Source organism: Cervus canadensis, chromosome 5 (assembly GCF_019320065.1).
Source record: "Cervus canadensis isolate Bull #8, Minnesota chromosome 5, ASM1932006v1, whole genome shotgun sequence".
Classification (NCBI taxonomy): Eukaryota; Metazoa; Chordata; class Mammalia; order Artiodactyla; family Cervidae; genus Cervus; species Cervus canadensis.
Genome location: NC_057390.1, coordinates 12,620,057 through 12,637,694, shown reverse-complemented (window position 1 = coordinate 12,637,694; position 17,638 = coordinate 12,620,057). Strand labels below are relative to the sequence as shown.

General features: G+C 51.1%; 1 protein-coding gene across 21 annotated transcripts in view; it reads left to right on the top strand.

Moving 5' to 3' along the window:
- DYSF (dysferlin) overlaps positions 1-17,638 on the top strand; it is a 220,530-nt gene that overhangs the window by 83,455 nt on the left and 119,437 nt on the right. For 12 of the 21 annotated variants that reach the window (XM_043468215.1, XM_043468213.1, XM_043468222.1 and 9 more), the window contains 7 exons: positions 2,684-2,766; positions 9,951-9,992; positions 11,563-11,678; positions 12,185-12,298; positions 13,761-13,938; positions 14,477-14,601; positions 16,489-16,595. In XM_043468215.1, coding sequence (XP_043324150.1) covers positions 2,684-2,766; positions 9,951-9,992; positions 11,563-11,678; positions 12,185-12,298; positions 13,761-13,938; positions 14,477-14,601; positions 16,489-16,595 — 765 coding nt within the window. The remainder of the gene's footprint in view (positions 1-2,683; positions 2,767-9,950; positions 9,993-11,562; positions 11,679-12,184; positions 12,299-13,760; positions 13,939-14,476; positions 14,602-16,488; positions 16,596-17,638) is intronic. The other 9 variants (XM_043468211.1, XM_043468220.1, XM_043468217.1 and 6 more) reach the window with 1 other exon arrangement.

The window sequence follows — 17,638 nt, the reverse complement described above, 5'->3', positions numbered from 1 at the left end:
AAGCCTGTGCTTAGCCGCCGGGCTGTGCGCTGAGGTGCCCTGTCCCACACCGAGGGCTGCAGGGGTCCCCACGCGCCATCTCTAGGACCTTCCCTACACCAGGCTTTCCCCAAAGAGAGAGCTGTCCTTTCTCTGCCCCCAGAAAGTTTTGGCCGTGCGGTTCCCAGCGTGTTGTCCTTTGGTCTTCGGCCCATGTCACCCCCAGCCAGGAGGATAATGAGAGACTGGCGAAAACCCCCAGGCCACAGAGTCATTAAAGTGTGCGCCAGGTCCCCAGCCTGAGAGAGAGCAGCTTGTGAGAATTAGAGGAGAGGAAGGGAGTGTGCGGAGGGCCCGGAGGGAGCGGCCTCTGGGGCCCTGACCGCCGGTATGCGCTGTGGGAGGCGGTCTGGGGCGAGGAGCTCTGCGTCCACAGAGCGTCCCTTCACCTCGCCGCGTGCGCCCGGGGTGCAGGTCTGTGTGCGGCAGTGTGAGCAAATGCACGCGGGCGCCGTGACCCCTGTGTTGCGGATGGGCCCTGCCCGAGTCCCTGTGAGCTGTGTGAGGCTCCGGCATACTGTACAATCCAAACACATTACGGAATCTGGTGGTTGCCTCTCTGGTTTAGGTTGAAGTGGCATTTTTATTGTGAGTCTATTTTCAGACTTGCTGTATTTTCCAAAAGCAACCCCAAGCCCCAAAACCCAACTCTTGGCCAGAAATCATTCTGCTGCTGCAAGTTCCTATCCAGAAAAGGGCTTTCTTCCCAGAAAACTCAGATAAATTTGTACTTTTACCTGAATCCTAGAAATACGATATGGTCCATATGGCCTTTTTCTCTGTAACTTAATCTTCCATTCGGTTCTTAAAGAATTCTTTTCATTAAAAAACAAAACCCCCCAAACTACCCCCTCCTCCTCAAAAAAACCTGACTCAAAACCTCTCTCTTTCCATTCTGTTTCCCGTCTCACCAGATTCAGGAGAGCCCGGAGGTCAGACATCCTATTTTGCTCCAAGAGCTACTGGTCTTCTCTAGGGTTTGGTCGTGAAGGCAGTTTAAAAGTGTCGTCAACTGTCAATTGTCTGGTGTTGATAATCTCATTGTAAAACGTTTAAAGGACTCTTCACTTCCCGGTTCCTATTAGCGTCAGTCACCAGGAAAAGTGATACAGATCTGTGCTGACAATTCACTCTTCCTAACACAGCCCCCGCCCTGATACAAAACTTTAAAGCTTAATCACCTCCCTGGGAAATACAGGGAGGAAGGGAGGGAGCAGCAAAGATCTGGTGTCTCATCGCTGTAAGATTTAAAAGAAAAATGACATCACCATGCTCAGGTGGGTCTTTCACCGTGTAGCACCTGGATGTCGTCTCCTGAAGCCGCCTGTGGCCAAGGGATGCACAGCAGGAAGAGAGGGCTGCTGGGCTCCAAGAAAAGGGAAGATGCACATGGGGAACCTTCTGGAAGGAGATAGAGTGCCAAGACTGCCCCTCCAGTCTTGGCACTGTGATGTTTTTGGACCGGAAACGTCTTTGCAGTGAGAGACTGTCCTGTGCATTGTAGGGTGTTTGGCTACAATCACAGTCTCTCTCTGTGGCTCCCCTCTATACCAAATATGTTTCCAGTTGCCAAATGTCCTGGGGTCAAAAATCTCTGGATTGAGAACTCTCGGCCTAGCCTAACAGGGAAGCAGCAGGTTTCTGCAGGCACGGCTCTGATTTCCCCATAAGGCATATCTTGCTCAAGTCCCACCCTTGTCATCCTGCCTACCTCAGCTTCTTCATCTAAACTGGGGCTAACTGCAGAACCTGCCTCAGAATCCTGCCTCAGGATTAAACAAGCCAAGTCCCGTGACAGTTTTAGCACAGGGCTTGGCCCTCAGGAGGTGCCCAGCCGTTACTATATATGGTTGTCAAGGGGGCAGGTGTGGGGCAGAGGAGGGGTCTGCACAGAACGCTCAGTCCTGGAGCTTCCCCCATGGTCCCCTATGCTGGGTAGGAGGGGAGGCAGGACGAGTCCCATTTTGTAGACAGAGCCGTGTGGACCTTGGTGAGAGCACTGGGCCTGGAGTCAGGATACCAGTTTCTGTCCTGGCTCCTCACCTCCCTCCCAGGCTGACCTTGGGCAAGGACTTTGCGGCTCTGAGCCTGTTTCCTTCCATCTGTGCAGTAGAGATTTAATAAAAATACCTCTTCCCCAAAGCCATTGTAAGGATCCTTGGCGATCAAGGAAGCTAAAAGTGCTTTGTCACACATGCAGTCAGATACAAAAAAGAGCTATGTATTAGCTACCCTAAGCTAATTAAGGCTGTGGGCTTCCTTGGAGAGAGAGTTTCTTCCTGGTCACCTGAGTTTTCTCCTTGGTCTGGTATGTCTTAGCTCTCAGAGCCTTGCTCTCCCTGGCCTGGGGTCTGGCTCCCTGCGCGGCCTCCTGCCTCAGGCCTCCTCCCTTTCAACCTGCAGCTGTGCCCACAGACCTCCAGCTTGGCTGTTGGGACGCTGATGCGCTGGGTCGCCCCCAGAGGAGTCTTGAGTAACACTTTCTTTCCAGTCTCTTTTCCCCAAACATTACTAGGCCTCCATAACATCCCTAGTGTGAAGACTGGGACCTCTAATGGTGCATAACTCCGGCCATTTCCTCCCTGGGTGGGCTGTGGCCTGCGAATCCCGCCCTTGCTCAGGCCCTTTCTGCCCCTTGCTCTAGGGACCGCCTCACCCACAATGATATTGTGGCCACCACCTACCTGAGTATGTCGAAGATCTCTGCCTCTGGAGGCGAGATAGAAGGTAAGTGCCCGTTCTGTGCTGCCCTCTGGCCGCCTGTGCTCTCCCCTGCTCCACGCCTCCTGTCTTACGCCTCTAGCTTTGAGAGTTTGCAGGAAAGGGAAGTCTGTAAGGTCTTCGTTGCCCATTTCCCAGGAAGAAGGGCTTTGGCCAGTGAGAGAGATGGGCTTGTGTTTAGGACTGGCCTCACCTTGGAAGGTGGGTACACCATCAAATGGTCTAGAGAGGATCCATTCCTGCAGATGATCTTGGTGTCTGTGGCCACACCATCCACTGGGTTCTATGTTGGCTGACTGTTTTCTAGCAGTTCCTATTTTGAAATGGCTTTCATTGGTCTGTTAGAAAGTAGCGCGTGATCATTTTGTACAATTTAAAAGAGATAATCTGAAAGAACAATATACGAATTTCCTCACAAAATTATCCATTAGCCTGTCTTCCCAGACAAGAGGTAAATATTAATATTCTGGGACCTGTTTGTGTATATGTGTGTACATGATAAACAATGTTTTGAACAATTTTTAATTGTTTTGACAATTGCTTTTTGTCACTTGGCAATATAACATAGACGTTTATTCATGCTATTAAATATTCTTCTACAATATGGTGAACGTGCCATAGACCACATTAACTAAATGTTGAGTATTTAGGTGTTTTCTAATTTTTCCATGTTATAAGCAGCTAACTTGATATTGAGTGTTTTTGTAGCTGAATCTTTATGTAATTCCTGATTTTTCTTTTGTATAAATGCCTAGAAGTGGAATTGCTGTGTCAAAAGATTTTGAAGCTTTTGGTGTATATAAAAATTGCCCCACAAAACAACTGGCCTCATTTACTCTAATCTCTCAAGCTTATTTTGCTGCATCCTTATCAACACAGAGCAAGATAATGATATTTTTAAAGAACTTTGTCAATTTATTGGGTGCATTTCATTGTTGCCTTAATTTTATTTCATTTATATCTGGTAAAGTTGACCAATGTAAATTTTAAAATATTTAATAATCATCTTACATTTACAAATTATGTATTTTTAAACAAATTATATATATTTATATACTTTAAAATTTAGTCTCCTGTAAATTGCCTATTCATGCTTTTGTCCACATTTTTGATGGCATGTTTGTCTTTTTCTCATTGTTTTTTAAGAGTTCTGTATGTATATGGAGGTTAACTTTCTCCTGTCATCTATATTGTAAATAATTTTTGTCAATTTTATTTTATCATGTAATAGCTTTTAACTATTAAATTTAAAAATTTTACATAGCCAAATATATTAATCTTTTCCTTAGTGAATTAGGCAAGGGTTTAACATTACTTTAAAAAAATTGTTCTTTGGTGATACCAACACTATATGTTGAATAATCTTTCCCCTACATTTTGAAATGCCACTTTTATCCCCTACTAAATTCCTAAATGTGTTCTTGGTCCTATTTCTTGATTTTCTATTATCTTTAATTGGTATGTCTGCTTATTATTTCTTAGGTTTTGGTATCTGGGCTGTGCTGGCTCTGTAAAATTAATTGGAAAGATTTAAAGTCTTTTCTAACATCTGGAACAGTTTATATAACATAAGAATATAGTCTTTTGAGGGTTTGAAAGAATTCACCCATAAAACCATATGGGCTGGGTGCCCTTTTTGAGTGGGTGTTGCACTAGCTCTTTAAAACCTTTTCAGTTTCTCCTGTGATCATTGGTATTTTTAGTTTGTTACTTTTACTACAGTTAATTTTGATAATCTACATTTTTCTAGAAAAATATTTATTACATGGAGGTCTAATTTTTTTATAGTGTTGTGCAGAGCAATCTTTTATGATTTAAACAATTCTCTCTTCTTTCTTATTTCTAATGATATGTGTTTGAATTTTCTTTTTTCTTGATTAGTCTTAGAAGTTTTTCTTTCTCCTTACTGTATTGAAATTTTCAATGAAAAGTTTTTGGGCTTAGATATGAGTTCTAACGGGCTTCCCAGCTGTGCAACCGTAAAGAATCCATCTGCCAATGCAGAAGACACAAGAGACTTGGGTTTGATGCCTGAGTCAGGAAGATCCTCTGGAGTAGGAAATGTCAACCCACCCCAGTATTCTTGCTGGGAGAATTCCATGGACAGGGGAGCCTGGCAGGCTGTATTTCACGGGGGTCGCATAGAGTTGGACACATCTGGTGACTGCACATGCACACGTTAGTTTTAATATTTTCTAATGTTTTATCCTCTCATCTTTTAAATCTTTTCTTTAGCTCTCTTTAGACATATTTTGTTGTTTCCTTTTTAACTTTCTAATTGTGTGCTGAGTTGCTCAGTCATTTTGACTCTTTGTGACCCCTTGGACTATAGCCCATCACGGTCCTCTGTTCATAAGGATTCTCCTGGCAAGAATACTGGAGTGGGTGGCCATGCCCTCCTCCAGGGCATCTTCCCAACCCAGGGATCGAACCCAGGTCTCCTGATTGTAGGTGGATTCTTTGCTGTCTGAGCCACCCGGGAAACCCAACTTTCTAGTTAACTTGTGTTTATTTTCAGTATTTCTTATTTAAGTAATGGAAGTATGGTTTCTGCCACATATGTCATGCTTTTGGCCTTCAGCAAATCCCAAGGTTGTATTTATTTCTATTTTTTACTTTTATTTTTTTACATTTAGATATTTAATCTATTTTGAGCTTCTTTTGATGCGTTTTCTGAGAGCAGTTTGATTTGATTCCTTTATAGATAGTTTTTCTTTTTTCTGGCTTGTAGGAATGTCTCTTTTTACTTATAGTTTAAAAAATTATTTTGATCTGTCTAGGAGCAGGACTCTTGAATTTTGTCTGAGGCACAGTGAATTCTTAAATCTGAGTTGAGGAATGATTTCATCTACTCTAATATTGTTGTCTGAGCAGCTGAAGGCATGGTGTGGGGTGGGATAAGAGCTGTTCTGGAGCCAGGGGGCTCCAAGAGAGTTGCTCCAGTCTCCTCCCACCAGTCCCAACCTTGTAAGGTCCTTGCAAAGATCCAGTGAGACTATAAATGTCACATTCTGGAACACAATAAACCCTAAAGTAATGTTGCTCTTTAGTATCATGATTATTGGCTTTGTGCATCCCTATTCTGATTTTTTCCCCCCTGTACCAATTCTGCTTTTTACTGCTTCCCATGTGGTTTAAAATTGACTATTGCATTTTTAGTTTCTTGTCATGCTTTCTTTTCCCTCTGTCTTTCCTTTTATATTTTCCTTTTCCTCTTTGTTCTCTCCCTCATTTTATTTTGTTCCACAAAAGCTATGTCTTCCTGCACTCTCCTGAGGATTCCAAATCATTTCTTGAGAGTTCAAGGTGAACACCCTCCTGAATTTTACAGACGCTGTTTCCTCCCTGTTTCCCTATCCTGGTTGGCTCTCTGTTTTTCCTCTGCCCTTTTGTTCACTCTCACAAGATCTGGCCAGTGTTGGCGTCTTTCCACAGACAGGATGTGTGGGTCTCCGTCCATCCATCTTCTCAGATCTTTATCTGGAGGTCAGGTTAGCATGCCTAGTTTCTGGCAGATTCCACCTAACACTTTTGAGGCTGACCAGTCTCTTCTAGATTCTCTGAAACATTAAAAATATATATATATATACAAGTAAAAAATTCTACAATGAACTTCCAGTTTCCCTCCCGATGCGTTAACATCTAGCTGCTCTCTGCCATGCTCATTTCATCACTGATACTTGTAATTGTTGGAATATACCAAAACTCCTTCCCAGAAACCCCTGCGATAAGGGTCTCTCCTGCCCCAGCCCCTCCCCGCCCTGACTGTGGGAACCGCTGTTCCCAGGATGCGGTCCTCCTACAATTGCTGTTCTGATAGTTGGATGTAGAGGTAGAAAGATGGGAAGTGAGGGCAGTGTATCACGGAGGTGGGTGGGAGAGACACTGTTCTAGGCTCCTCATGGATCAGAACTCCTGCATGGAAGGAACCTCCTCCAGTTTGCTGACCAGTGCTGTCCCTGTCTCTGAGTCCAAGGGCAAATGTTGGTAGAGGCACAAACTGCCTTTCTGACTGTTTTCCAGCAGCCACTGTCTCACGAGGCCACAGCTCTGCCTGCTGGCAGCCACCTGAGGGAGAGTTTGGATGCCTGTGCCCCCATCCATCTTCACGTCTGCTGGTGGCGTTGACCTTGCTCTTTTCCGGGGTCATCATGAATATTTGAATGGGAATGTGAGAAAGAGATTTATTTGGTCACTAGATGGCGCTCAAGCCATGGCCAACCCATTGTGGTTCATGGACCACAGGCTCCCACAGTTTGTTTTGGACATAAATGAGAATCTTCTTGTCACCAGCTAACCAGTTTTAAATACAGTTAAATAGCTTGATCTCTGTAGCAACAAAACAGTTAGACTTATTGCTCAAACTGGAGCCGTTCTCAAGCTCTTTCTAGGCCTGGAAGGTTAGCCCGTGCCTGCCTCCCTGCCAAGCGTCTCCCACTTGTCCTGAGGCCACCTCTGAATGTCCCTCCAACTTTGAGCTCTTTTTGTTTTTCTCCACCCTAGGATGTTCTAGAATATCTGGGTGATGCGTGGCCCTTGGTTTTCCCACTACTCTCAAAGCTCAAACTAAACCAAACTATAAAAATGGATTCTTTCTCTATGTTCTCCAGCCTCACAGTTCACCAGATTATTTGATCCAACCAGGAGTTTTTGTTTTCGTGTTTTTGTTTTTATTTCCAGCTAGGACAGGACCTAACACTAGCCTCTTAAGCACTTCTGCCCGCAAGTTTGCCTGGGCACACTTAAGTATTCCTTGGACCCTGTGCTCCAAAGCATTTAGTAAAAAATTTGTTTTTTTTAATGAGGAGTGCTTTCCTGAGAAGCCTCAGTCCTTTTGAAAGGTAGCGGGCACACGAGCCCCATGAAACCGACACAAATTCTTTTATAACTTTGTACATATGAAAATCATGCTACATAAATAGCACTCAGGCAGTTTTTTCCACAGCTACAAAATCCAAAGTTCGTTTCTTTTTGTCTTTGGAACATAGATGATGAGGATTTCCCAGCAGTTCTTGGTTTCTCCTCCTGCCTGGCGCGGGCTGGAGTCAGGCAGCCAAGCCGTGGGCGTGGGAGATGTGCTGAGAGGCAGAGGGAGCGGCTGGGCTGGCTGCAGGTAGTGGCCTCAGATGCTCCAGGAGAAGGGGGTCCTGAGCTGTACTTCCGCAGGTGAGGGAGCTGGGCTGGGCTGCTCAGGCCACAAAACTGGGAGCGTTCATCTGTGTTTTGAGGCTTCCCCAGCCCCTATTCCTTGGGCTTAGGGAAAACACACCAGAACACTTGTGTTTTGGCAGAAGAGTGGTGAGGACTAAATAGAGGCTTTGTCTTGGGTGGCTTCACTGATGACTCTGCCCTTGACTTTATGAGCTGTCTGCAGACACAAGCATGATCCTCACACCTGGAGACCTGTGACCCTGCCCCTGAATTGGGAGTCGTTGGCCTTAGCTGTCGGCAGGGCCCTGTCTTACCATGCCTCGTTCTGTGCCTGTTAGGTTTGTGGAACAAACCAATGAATGAATGAGGCAATTAGTGAAAAAGGCGTGGTTGAGAACCAGGCTGCTTGGCAGCCCCCTCGCTTGGTCCTTCCAGCCACCAGAGGCACGTGTTGCTCAGATGACCGGTGGGGCTAGGGGCCAGCTGTGTCTGGGCTGGGCACTAGTTTGCAGCCAGAACGCAGAGTTGGTCTGTGGGTGGAAAGCTGTGTTTTCTTCTGCGAGAAGCACATGGGGGTCGGAACTATGACCTTGGCCTCATTAGCCCTAGATAACTGGCCGGGCCTGTTTGTAATCATTGGAAGGAGCTTAAAGTGGAATCTGTTTCCTTCCGGAGGGCCCTGGTCGTGCTCTCCTGGGGGTGCAGCTGTGCCGGGTCGGTCCTCTGTGGTCGCTGAAACTCCCCTATGACCGGAGGCCTCGCTCCCCTCCTGATGAAAACCTATTCCTGTGGATATGAGAATGGCCATGAATTATGGTTTATGCACTCTGACTCCTGCCGGCCGGCATTCCTAGCTGAGGCTGGCTGTGCGGAGCTGAGGGGCTGGGTCCCAGGGCCTTAGGCCCTGCTCATCCTCCATCCACCCTCTGTGCTCACTTGGTCAGCTCTGTCCTTGTATCCACGTTCCCTCTTCCCTACGCCCTTTCTTCCTGTGTCTCTGCTCATTCTTCCTTCCTGCCACAATGTTTTGCTCAGCTCTTGGCTCTTAATTTTGATCATGGAGCTATAGGAAAATAGCAATAGGTATTATTTCTTGAAGGAGACCAATAGGTAAAGGTGATCAGTGAATGAAAATAATTAGGTATTTCACCAAACACAGCCCCAGGTCAATCAGGACCCCACACTGGGCCACACTTGGATGGTTGGAGGAGGAGACAGGGAAGGTCAGAGTGTGGCAAGAGGCAGAACCAGAGAGGACAGAGGAAGGAGACTGAGGACTGCATCCTTTGGGGGCCTCTTGTACTTGTCTTGAAGTGAAGTTGGAAGTCTACCAGAGCATCTCCTTCCTTGCTTCTCTTATTTCTAGGCACTCCTTACCTGTGTTTAGGGTACACCCAAGAGTAGAACCTCCAGCTCATGGACAGTGTCTGGCACTGTGCTTCATTTGAAACAGCAGGTGCCAAAAGCCTCCCAGTGCCTGCAGTTGTGAAAATGCAACATGGTGCCCTTAGTGGTAATTCTACAAATGACCACTAGGTGGAGATCTTGTGCCTTGAAAAGCCTCCACTCCATGCAGTCAACCTGCCTGGTGGTGGAACGCTGTGTGTGCCCGGCTCTGGCCCTTTCTCGTTTCCCTCACCCTTTCTTTGCGTCTGTACTTTGTTTTCCCCTCTTATCTGGCGATAATATGGCAAAGCATTTTTTTTCTCTCTCCTGTGTTATTCCTTGGATGTATTGAGTCAAGTTTCTGGTCCAGTTTTCAATTGATAAACAGAACATACAGCCCTGCAGGCAGACAGCGGCGCTCACGCCGGGGCACTGGGGCTGTGTCTGGCCGAGGGGGGTGCACCAATGACTTAGTGTGTGATACATTCACAGCTGGGCTGGCCTTGGGATCTCGGCCCACATCTGTTTCCCGTCCAGGAGCTGTTTCCTTCTGTCTGTCTGCCAGCTGTCCATCTACAGTGCCCCGTTCACCTAATCGGTCCTCCACCCAGCCACGCCCATCCTAACCCCTCTTCCATTTCTTTACGCTTTAGAGGAGCCTGCAGGTGTGGTCAAGCCTCCTCCAGCCACAGACCGTACGTGCTCTCACTTCCGGGATGACGAGGGAGTGGGCCTTGAGGTTTTTACTGGAGGGGCAAGGGCGCTGGTTGTGGGGAAGTGTTCCATTTGCCTGTGGTGGGCTGGAGATTCCCCACCGCAATCCCCAAGCTTAACTTTGGCTGTTACCTCTCAACCACGGTGGAATATGTAAATTGTTGGGAACGCTTCAAAGAAAATTCCCTCCCACTCTCTAACCCCCTTGCCGAATGTGCCGGGCCCTGGAACTCAAATGAGTTCATGCTCTCTAGCAGGGTAGGGGGGTGGAGCAGGCAGGGGGTCCATGATGAGGGAGGGGAAGTGTGAGTCCTCTCAGGGACCGGGAGGGAGGAGGCCGGGGTGAGCTGAAAACTCTTAAAGTTGAAATTTGCAAGGTAAATTATAGGCAAGATGATTAGTATGAATAATTAGTCATGCTCACAACAGCTCCATCAGCTCTTTCACCCCCGTCCCCAAAGCCATGGTGTGTGCTGGGGATTGGAGGAGGAGTGATGCTGGGGCAGGGCTCTGGACCAGGCGTGCTCCTGCGCCTAGCTGGGGATATCTTACTGCTCAGGGACGGGCTCAAGCCCCGGAACCCACCCCAGGGTCTGAGCACTCAGAGGCATCTCAGATAGGACCTGCTTCTGGGCCCCCCTCCCACCTTCGCCATTCTGGAAGGGGCCTCTTCCTCCTTCCGATGAGGAGGCACCCTGGCTTTTGAGGATTCTCAGAGTTTGGCCATTGAAGTCCTGTCCTAGGAAACTTGGCTGTCAGCTGGAAAGTCATGACATTAACAAAAGAGAGCCTTCAAAAAGAAAAAAAGGATGGAAATGATGTGGAGGAAAGATTTTGTCTCATCATTAGTGTAATTTTCAAACTCTCCTCCAACTTGCTTCACTGAAAGATCCTTCTTTGCACAAAGTGGGGAAGAGGCGGAGATGCTAGGATGAGTCAAGGCTATTAGATGGTCTGTCTCAACTTCATAAGGATGCAGGGGTGGAGGAGACATGTGCCTCGGGCTGCCCTGTGTGTGGGGTGACATCGAGTTGGGCCCCCTCCCTGGAGTCCAGGAGATGATGTCCCTGGTGACCAGGCTCTTGGGCCTTCTGTGTGCCTCCCCACAGGCTGGATGGCCTGAGACACAGATGGAAGGGCAGGGTGAGGAGGGGATGAGCGTGGGCTGGGAGGGGCAGGGCAATGAGCCCGAGCCCTAGCTTTGCATGCCGGCTGAGTGCATGGGCTTGAAGGTGAGACCACTGGGGTCATGCCTCTTTGCAGTCGTTTGTTCCTTTTCATCTCTCGGCCTCAGCTTCCTCATCTATAGAATGAGACTAATACAATACAAATCTCCATGTCTCGACATGGTGAGGATTAAAGTCCCGCAGGGGAGACAGCGGTAGCTCTCCTGGGGGTCACTATCCTTTATATGTTTGTGGGGGCTGCATCCTGTGCATGTGTGAGGCGCTGAGACCGGGGATGGGCTTGGCCTGAAGGTCGCAGGGGTGAGCGCTCGAAATCTCGGCTGGGCTGGCCCCTCTGATCTGCACCTGTGTCTGTGTCTCTCAGTGGATGACCATCTAGGCTTCCTCCCCACCTTCGGGCCCTGCTACATCAACCTCTATGGCAGCCCCAGGGAGTTCACTGGCTTCCCGGATCCCTATGCAGAGCTCAACACGGGCAAGGTGAGCCAGACAGGAACCCAGATCCTGGGGCCTGCCTGGGTGGTATCTGAGGTCAGCCTGGACTCCAAGGGCCTGGGGGTGCTTGAGCAGGCCCAGGGCCAGGCAGCCACCCGCTCAGAGACCCCTTCTTCCTCTCAGACCCCTCCTGGCCCCTTCTTCCCTCCCACTCCCTTCTCTTTGCCTCTCCTTCAGGGCAAGCCTGACATCCCCTCCCCAGCCCCACCCCCACCCCTGCTAATTTTCCTGGTCCCCAAGGGGCCCAGCTTCTGTCTGTCTCAAGTTTCATTCTCCCCTTGGTGAGGTTGGACCCTGGTGCTGACCATCAGGGTGGCATTTCCCTTGGACCCTCTGGGCCACCCTTTCCTCATCTGCAGAGTGATGGGGGTGTGGCTCAGGGCCCTGCTGGTTTCCTGGGAGATGGGTGACCTCAGGGCCAGATGAGGCTCCTTCCCTTCCCCTTCTCCCCTCCATTGGCCCTGCTCCTGGTGACCCTACCTCCCTCCCAGGGGGAAGGCGTGGCCTACCGAGGCCGGCTTCTGCTCTCCCTGGAGACCAAGCTGGTGGAGCACAGTGAACAGAAAGTGGAGGCTCTCTCTGCCGATGACATCCTTCGGGTGGAGGTGAGGGGCGTGGCCCTGGGAGGGGCCAGGAGGGCGGTGGCCAAGTGGGGCTGGTGGAGGAGGGCTTAGCTCCACCCACACTCACACGCCTTCACACCTCTGGGCCGCAGAGTAACCCAGCACCTGGTCTGCCTTCCTGAGGAATGTTCAGAGGCTCAAAGAAGATAAAAAGTGAAAAGTGTTCCTGAAATGAAAGTGTTAGTAGCTCAGTTGTGTCCGACTCTTTTCAACCCATGGACTGTACCTCGCCAGGCTCCTCTGTCTATGGGATTCTCCAGCCAAGAGTACTGGAGTGGGTAGCCATGCCCTCCTCCAGGGGATCTTCCCAACCCAGGGATTGAACCCAAATCTTCTGCATCCCAGGCAGATTCTTTATTGTCTGAGCCAAAAGAAGATAAATAGAAGTGTTTTAAAGTCTAGAGCTTGATGCAAAATGAGAGGCTATTTTAAAATAGTAATAATGTAAGAATAGCTAACACTTATGAATCACTGTGTGTCAGACACAATGCTGATGATACTCCTGATGTCACTGAGTCCTCCCAGCACCCGCCAGGTGCCTGCTCTGAGCATCCCCATTTTACAGATGAGAACATTGAGGCTCAAATGTAGCAGAGCGGCAAGTGGTGGAACCGGACCTTATTTCTAGGAGGCAGCTATGTGGAGTCCTCATGAGGGTTTATACTTTCTCATCCTGTAGTCGGTGGTGCTGGTTGAGTTCTGGCTTGTCCACTTACCAGTTGTATCAGTTTTCCTATATGTAAAGTGGGAGTAATAATTATACTCACCCCAAAAGATTGTTGTGAGAATGAAGTTTATTAATACCAGCATGCAGTAGGTGCTCAATAAGTGTTAGCTATTATCACTGTGTACTTCATCTAATAAACCAGTCATGTAACCTCTCTCCTCTCTGCCTTCCACAGAGGGGATCGTAAAGTCATCTTGGTTCAAGCCAGGATGTGTGGTTGAGTGCTGGCCATGTCCTCAGCCTGGTGCCTGATGCCCAGCAGGGACAATGGGGTTCATTCACCCCACACACGTAGCAGCCTGTGATGCTGCAGAGCTGGCCAGCGTGGTGGAGCTGAGTGGTGTGGAGTGGGTGTTCTGGGTGGGGGGACACAGTGCGTTACAGCCTTCGGCCCCTTCTGGAAAGGCAGAGGCAGGAGACCAGGCTTCCTGGGGTTGTGGTGCCTCCGCTGCTGGTTTGGATTAAGGAGCTCCATGACCTCGGAGGCGCAGACCTTAGTAGAGGAACACGGCCAAACACACAGGCCTGGAATGAGTTTGCTCAGTTACTGACCAAATCTGGGCTCTGGTGCAGAGCCGGAGCACTCGCCACCCACCCGTCCAGCCAGGATTTATTGGGTGCCAGGCTCAGCCAGGGCCTCCAGCCACGTGACCCCTCCCTGCACCAGTGTCCCTGTCCCTCCCCCCGTGACCCTGAGGCTGCCCTCTCTGCCCCCAGAAGTACCTCCGGAGGCGCAAGTACTCGCTCTTTGCTGCCTTCTACTCTGCCACCATGCTTCAGGACGTTGATGACGCCGTCCAGTTCGAGGTCAGCATCGGAAACTATGGCAACAAGTTCGACACCACCTGCCTGCCGCTGGCCTCCACCACCCAGTACAGCCGGGCGGTCTTCGATGGTGAGGCCGGAGGCTGCATGCCTGGCAGAGGGCCCAGAACTCAGAGTAGGGGCCGAGCCCTAAATCCCATCCCCTGCGGAAAGCTTCTGGAGGCTCGCCCAGAGGCACACGTGTTTGGGGGACCCCCTAGCCTGCTCCCCGATGTACTGCCTCCCCATGCTCATCTCCAGGTGCACCCCTCCTGCTGGGACCCATAGACTGGGCTCCTGACACCAGCAGTGGTTGGCCTTGATCTTGACCTTTGGCGACCACTCATTCCATGGTGGCTGTGGGGCTTTGCGTAGAGATTTTGGAGAGCGTGGGATTCCCAGGGCCCTTCTGACAGCCCCTCGGTTTTGATGTGCTAAGGAGTCCTAATGAGAGCAGCAGCTGTCTGTTCAGTGTGTGGAGGGAACTCTTAGCACCTTTTCCGGGCACTGGGGAATACAGGTCGTGCCACAGGTGTCTTAGTGGGGGGCAGGTGTCTGCATCCACCCCCTACCTCGGGCCCCCCTCTCCTCTGCTTGGGGCTCAGCGCCAGGCCCTTGCATCCTTCCAGGATGCCACTACTACTACCTACCCTGGGGCAACGTGAAGCCCGTGGTGGTGCTGTCTTCTTACTGGGAGGACATCAGCCACAGAGTCGAGGCTCAGAACCAGCTTCTCAGGATTGCCGACCAGCTGGTGAGTGGAAGCGGGCACCACCCACAGCACCCCATGCATGCACCCCTCCTGGCCCGCGGGTGTCTTCAGTCCTGCCTCCACAGGGGCTAAGCCTGCAGACCTCACCACGCCTGTGGTCCCTGTGTCCTGACCAGGCCAGGCCTGCAGTCCTGCCCTGCTCAAGTCCGAGGTAGGAGATGGCACAGGGACACAGCTGAGAGAAACTGACCCGCCAGCTGAGGACAGAGCCTGCAGCCATCCATCCACCCATTCATTCATTCATCGAATGCCTTTGACTCAGCCCAGCGAGGGTTGTGCTGGAAACATCTAGCTAGAGGGTGGATGTGAACAGGATGCTGCCCCTGACTTCAGGGGTCAGCTTAGTAAGGGAGAAAGCAGGTTCATCCACCCTTCTCCTACAGAGGCTGACGTTTCAGTTCAGACATTGCTCCAGGATTCCCTAGGGAGGGGGGCTCAGAGGCGAGAGGAGGCCAGTTAGCATCAGGCAAGCAACTCAGGGCGGCGAGGGTCTGCATCCAGTGAGGGGAGCTGGGAGCCGGTTAGGACGCCCTTGAGGGGGCCCAGGGGAGTGGCTTTGGGAAGGAGCTGACCTCAGGGAGAAATCGGAAGGAGTTGAGCTGCAAGGACTTGGCGGTCTGTTGGACTGGGGAGCAGGAGCTGTGGGGAGGGCCTCCAGTGGCTGGGAGCTGGGGAGAAGGGAGGGGCTGTGAGGTCAGGGGTGTGTCTTGTCCTGGATGTGGCTGGGGGTTACTGGTGCATGCTGGGATTTGCAGGCCTGGCGCTTGGCCAGAGAGCAGAGGAGAGTCAAAGTGGGCAGAGGGAAGAGGCCAAGGGCGGAAGACCCTGGTGGTGGCCCCTGGCCATTTCTGTGTGTGCACGGGGTGGAGGCTCACCCACCAGGTGTGTGGCCCGTGAGAACGGGGGGAGGCAGGTGTGGCTGTGCTTTGGGGGTCCACAAGGGGCAGCAGGGTAGAGGGCAGGGGGTTGAGAGGTTTGGACAGGTGGAGGAGGTGAGCGTGGTGAGGAGGGAAGGTGGAAAGGGAAGGAGGGAACGGGGATTTTAGAATGACTGGGAGGGGCTGTTGGCCCCAAATGGGGACCATGATGACCCACACTTTCCCTGAGACCTGCAGTTCTCTGGGAGGGAGGGACCAGTCCACACCCAGGTTTGGGAGAGCTCGGAGTCGATTTTGTGCAAGTCCAGCATCTTCTTGGCCATCTGTCCTCTGCCAGGCCATGCCTGGGAGACAGGGGCTGGCTGTGCCTTCCGGGGCCTGTCTGTCCGCAGCATGGTGGGCCCAGGGTGGAGCACAGGCTTAGGAAGAGGTAGGCAAGGGGGTGGGGATGGAGGGGCAAGTCCTTGGCCTGAGGGTGACCTGTTGGGAGATCTGTCTCCCAGTTCAGGCCTGAGACCTGGGGATGGAGCGCTCCCTGGAGGAGACCAGTTGCAATGGGGGCACCGGTAGGAGTTTGGGGAGGGAAGGCCCATGATGGCAGGTTGTCTGTGAGCTCCCGAAGGAAGGAGAGTGGGGTCCAAGCCTGCTTGGGTGGTAAGGTTTGGAAAGGAGAGAGGGTGCCAGGTGGGAACTGGAGCTGGCTCCGAGCTCACTTACCTGTGAGACGTCAGACCTGGCTTGACGGGGCCGCGGAGAGCGAGATACACATGCGGGCAGGAGTCCCTGGTCTGGGAATTGGAACGCTTGGTGCAGGGAACCTTGGAAAGTTCTTGAGCCACGACAGCCGCTGGCTTGGGGGTCCAAACTCTGCGTTCTTGGCTCTCCCTGTTCTTTCCTTTTTGGTTCAGGGGCTGGGCTGTGGTGACAGGACCTGGGGGTTGAGGGTCCACCCCACGGTGACCTTCCTGACCCCAGCCCGCCCGTTCCACAGGAAGCCGGCCTGGAGCAGGTCCACTTGGCCCTGAAGGCTCAGTGTTCCGACGAGGACGCGGACTCCCTGGTGGTTCAGCTGATGGATGAGCTCATCGCAGGCTGCAGGTAGGGGGTGCCCGGCACCCACGCGCCCTCCGCTTCTGGCTGGCTGGGCCCTTTCCCGGGAGTGTTCGTGTGTGGCGGTGAGCGACGGCACGTCTCCCCAGCCACGCTTGGCCAGCAGTCCAGCCCGTGCTGAGTCCAAAGGTGGTGGAGCCAGCGCGGGGAGTTGAAAAGGTGACATTTAGAGCAGGTCATAAATCTCCCTGCAGCAGCGGCAGCTGCAGGCCCGGGGCGGCCCGGCTCACCTGAATGGGATGCATTGTGTCTCTGATCCCCGACCTCCTATTTCCCTGATGGAATCTCCAGGAGGAGCTGGCTGGTGGGGGTGACGGCGCCCTCCTCCCCCTGGGGCCGTGTTGGGACCAGTGTTTCTGTTTAGCCTTCTATTGACATGGCTGATCGTCAGCTTCAGGAAAAGGGAGCCCCCAGGGTGAAGGAGAATGGGGGTCCAGGGCACTGGTAGAAGGGGAAGCATCTGAACCTCTCCTCCACAGCTGGGTGATTTGGGGCTCACCACCCACCTGCTCTTAACCTTGGTTTCCTCATTTCAACCTGACATTAAGAATATTGTAACTGCTTTATAAGGTCACACAAGCAAAATGCCTGGCCCTTAGGAAGTATTTAATAAATGATAGCTGTGATTATTATTAAGAAGAAGAAGCACTGAGGAGACTTAGATTCTCATCCTGTTATCCACCTTTGTGGCTTTGGGCAACTTTACTTCTCTGGGCCTCAGTTTTCCCAGGTATTAAATGGACTTTAATAGATAGCAGTCTTTTTTCTTACCATGGGATTAAGTGTGAATGTATGCAAATATATTCTACACCCTCCTCTAAATCGTCTCACCCCAGCCCCTGTGGAGTGTATGAGAAGTGCTGTGTGGCTGCCTGCCAGGGACCCTTCTGGTCCTTTGTACTCCAGGTAGGAAGCACGCATTTATCAGAAATGGCCCTGCGGCCTGCTGCCCAGATGGGTCATTCACTCCTTCTCCAGACTTTCCTGAGACCTGGCAGGTTCCAAGTGAGGAACCTAAAGCACGTTACAAG